General features: G+C 36.6%; 1 protein-coding gene across 1 annotated transcript; it reads left to right on the plus strand.

Annotated features, from left to right (window-relative positions):
- Positions 1-1,605: 1,605 nt before the first annotated feature.
- On the plus strand, positions 1,606-1,998 carry LOC140925675 (uncharacterized). The gene has a single exon (XM_073375578.1). It carries the CDS (start codon positions 1,606-1,608, stop codon positions 1,996-1,998), a length of 393 nt encoding a protein of 130 aa, XP_073231679.1.
- The last annotated feature ends 2,295 nt before the right edge of the window (positions 1,999-4,293 follow it).

The raw sequence follows: 4,293 nt of genomic DNA on the forward strand, positions 1-4,293 counted from the left end.
TGTTTTGCATAAAGAGATCAGAAAACCAATGTACATTAAAATAGTGCCAGAATTCCAGTGTTTGGAAGGATAAAGTGAGATTTCCAATGTTTCTAAAAATAGGGCCAGAATTCCAATGTTTGCAGGGGAAAAGGATAAGATAAGTATTCCAATGTGTATAAGAATAGGTCCAGAATTCTAAGGTTTAGAACGATAAGATAAAAATTTCAATATGTAAAACGATACGGCCACAAAACCAATGTTTGGCAGGATGAAGTCAAAATTCCAATGTCCATAAACATAGGGCCAGAATTCCAATGATTGCAGTGGAAGGTGAAGATAAAAATTCCAAAGTTTATAAAAGTAGGGCTAAAATTCCAATGTTTGGAAGGATGAGATCAAAATTCCAGTGAGATGAAATATAGGGCCAGAATTCCAATGCTTAGAAGGACAAGATAATAATTCCAATATCTATAAAAATAGGGCTAGAATTCCATTGTTTGGAAGCATAACATCATAATTCCAATCCTCATAGAAAAAGGGCCAGGATCCTGATGTTTTGAAGGATAAGATCAGAAAACCAGTGTGTATATATAATGGAAAAAATTCCAGCGTTTGGAAGGATAAGGCCAAAATTTCAGTTTGCAGTGGAAGGATTAGATAAGAATTCCAATGTTTATAAAAATTGGGCCAGTATTCCAATGTTTGGAACGATGAGATCAAAATTTCAATGTGTAACAAAATAGGGCTACATTTCTAGTGTTGAGAAGGATAAGATTAGGATTTCAATATGTATAACGATAAGGCCAGAATTGCAATATTTTGAAGGATGAGGCCAAAATGCCAATGTGTAAAAAAATAAGGATAAAATAAAAATTCCAATGTTTGAAAGGATAAGGTCAGAATCAATAAGTTTATAAAAATAGGACAAGACTTTTTTTAACGTTTAAAGGATGAGATGAGAATTCCAGTGTTTGGAAGGATGGGATAAGAAAACCAATGTGTATAAAATGGGTCAGAATCCCAGTGTTTGGAAGGATAAGATGAGGATTCCAATGTTTAAAAAAAAATAGGGTAGAATTGGAATGTTTGCAGTGGAAGGATAAAATAAGAATTCCAATGTTTTCAAAAATAGGGCCAGAATCCCAATGTTCGAAAGAATAAGATCAGAAAACCAATGTGTATAAATAAAGGGCTATAATTCAAGTGTTGGAAGGATAAAAGGAGAAATTCAATGTTTATAAAAATAGGACAACAATTCCAATGTGTGGAAGGATAAAAGGAGAAATGCAATGTTTATAAAAATAGGACAACAATTCCAATGTGTGGAAGGATAGGGGCATAATTTCAATGTTTGCCATGGAAGAATTAGATACGAATTCTAATGTTTGTAAGAAAAGGGCAAGAATTCCAATCTTTGAAAGAATTAGATCAAAATTCCAATGGGAATGTGCTTTGAAAAAGCCTTTGATTCTGTACACAGAGAAAGCCTATGGAACATTATGAGAAGTTAGTTGGTGAGGGTCATAGCGGACATATAATGCGAGATTTGAGTGCGCGGTTGTGGATGGGAATCTGACATCTGACTGGTTTATGATCAAGTTGGGAGTAAAACAGGGGTGCGTGATGTCAAAATTCCTATTCTTACTGTGCTTGGATTGGGTCACGAGGAAGGCAACAGCCAGCAAAAGAAGAGGGATAAGGTGGAATTTCACAACAGTGCTGGAGGACCTTGATTTCGCAGATGAAATTTCACTACTGTCATCTAAGTTCAATAACTTGCATAAAAAGACTGGCGGAGTAAGCAGTCAGAGTAGGAACAAAAAAGTTAATGCGAGAAAGTGTAAGACACTAAGGACTGAGCGTGCTTGTAACAGGGAGAAGACTGTGGTGGATGGCGAAGAAGTGGATGACGTTGAGGAGTTTACATTCCTGGGAGCTATTCTAGACAGAGAGGGTGGAGGTAGCAAAGACATTATGCAAGTCTGCAGAAAGCACGTTGCGCATTCCAGAGACTAAGGAGGATCTGAGCAGCTAGAGAAATAGGAAGGAGAGCCAAGATATGCCCATTCAAGACTTTAGTTCGGCCAGTCCTACTATATGGCTGTGAAACTTGGAAGATCACCAAGAACGATGAATGGAAGCTAAATAGCTTCCAGTGCCAGTGCTTGAGACGGATACTGCGGATTACATGGCGGCAGGGAATGACAAACAAGAGAGTAGTTGAATTGGCTGAGATCAATGACATAAGCTGTGAAGTGCGACGAAGAAGGTGGGACTGGCTAGGTCACATACAAAGGAGAGAGGGTGAGAACGACTGCTTTACTGCGTTAGGAGGGACTCCTGAAGGACGGAGGGCAAGAGGAAGACCAAAAACTACTTGGAGAACGACAGTCGAGAAAGAGCGAAACAAAGCTGGGTTGAAGAGCTGGGAAGTACCAAAGGGGTTGCACAAAACAGAAAGAGGACTTATGCGCCTACTGTCGTGATGAGACTTGATGATGACCAATCTTTGGAAGGATAAGATAAGAATTCCAAAGTGTATAAGAACAGGGCCAGAATTCCAGTGTTTGGAACAATGAGATAAGAATTCCGATGTTTATAAATATAAGGCCAGAATTCCAATGTTTGTAAGGGTAAGATCATAATTCCAATGCTTATAGAAATGGGAAGAGCATCCCACGGTTTTTGAGCATAAGATCACAAAACCAATGTGTATAAAAAAAAGCGTTATAATTCCAGTATTTGGAAAGATCGGATAAGAAAACCAATATATTAAAAAAAAGGGCTAGAATTCCAGTGTTTGGAAGATGAAGATAAGAATTCTAGTGTTTTTAAAAATAGGGCAGAATTCGAATGTTTGCAGTGGAAAGCAGATAACAATTTCAATGTTTCTAAGAATAGGGCCAAAATTCCAATGCTCAGAGAAAAAGGCCAGAATTCCAATGCTTTGAGAATAAGATCAGAAAACCAAAGAGTATAAATCAACGGCTAAAATTTAAGTGCTAAAATGAGAATTGCAATGTTTATAAAGACAGGACCAGAATTCCAATGTTTGGAAGGATACGGGCCAGAATTTGAATGTTGCAGTGGAAGGACAAGATAAGAATTCGAGTGTTTATAACAATAGGACCAGGATTTCAATATTTCGAAGGATCAGGTCAAAATTCCAGTAAGTATAAAAATAGGGCGAAAATTCCAGTGTTTGGTTAAATAGATCATAACTCCAATGTGTATAGAAATGGGCCAGAATTCCATGTTTGAAGGGATAAGATAAGAATTCCAATGCTTACAGAAATAGGCCAGAATCCAAGGGTTTTGAAGGATAAGATGTTTGGAACGATAAGATGAGAATTCCAATGTTTATAAAAGTAGGCCCAGAATTCCAATGCTTGGAAGGATAGGGCCACAATCTCAATGTTTCCAGTGGAAGGAAAAGATAATAATTCCAAAGTTTGAATGAATAAGATCATAATTCCAATGCTTATAGAAAAAGGGCCAGAATTCCATCATCTGAAAGGATGAGATGAGAATTCCAGTGTCTGGAAAAAATAAGATAAGAATTCCAGTGCTTATAGAAATAGGGCCAGAATACCAGTCTTTGAAAGGATAAGACAAGAATTCCAATATCTACAGAAATAGCGCCAGAATTCCAAGGTTTTGAAGGATAAGATTAGAAAACTAATGTGTATAAAAAGAGAGTCATAATTCCAGTGTTCAGAAGGATCGAATAAGGAAACCAATTAGTATAATAAAGGGCCAGAATTCTATCGTTTGGAAGGATAAAATTAGTATTTCAATGTTTATTAAGCTGGGGCAGAATTCTGATGTTTGCAGTGGAAGGATAAGATAAGAATTCCAATGTCTTTAACAATAGGGCAAGAATTCCAAAGGTTGGAACAATAAGATCAGAATTCCAATGTTTGGAAGATTAAGATCATAGTTCCAGTGCTTAGAGAAATAGGGTAAGAATCCCAATGTTTTGAAGGATAAGATCAGAAAACCAATGTGTATATAAATAGAGTCGAAATTCGATCGTTTAGATGTATGGGAGAAAAATACCAAAGTTCCAGTGTTTTAAACGATAAGATGAAAATTCCAGTGGGTGTAAAAATAGAGTCGAAATTCCAAAGTTAAGAAGGATAAGATAAGAATTCCAATGTCTTTAACAATTTGGCAAGAATTCCAAATGTTGGAACAATAAGATCAGAATTCCAGTGTTTGGAAGGAGAAGCTCTGAATTCCCATGTTTGAAAGGATAAGATTATATCTCAAATGCTTATCAAAAACACAGTGGGCATTATATTATTTGGA

This window comes from Porites lutea, chromosome 2, assembly GCF_958299795.1.
Source record: "Porites lutea chromosome 2, jaPorLute2.1, whole genome shotgun sequence".
Classification (NCBI taxonomy): domain Eukaryota; kingdom Metazoa; phylum Cnidaria; class Anthozoa; order Scleractinia; family Poritidae; genus Porites; species Porites lutea.

What these genes read in the sequence shown, in the direction of transcription:
- LOC140925675 (XM_073375578.1), top strand. Translation starts at nt 1,606, where the DNA reads ATGTCAAAATTCCTATTCTTACTGTGCTTGGATTGGGTCACGAGGAAG.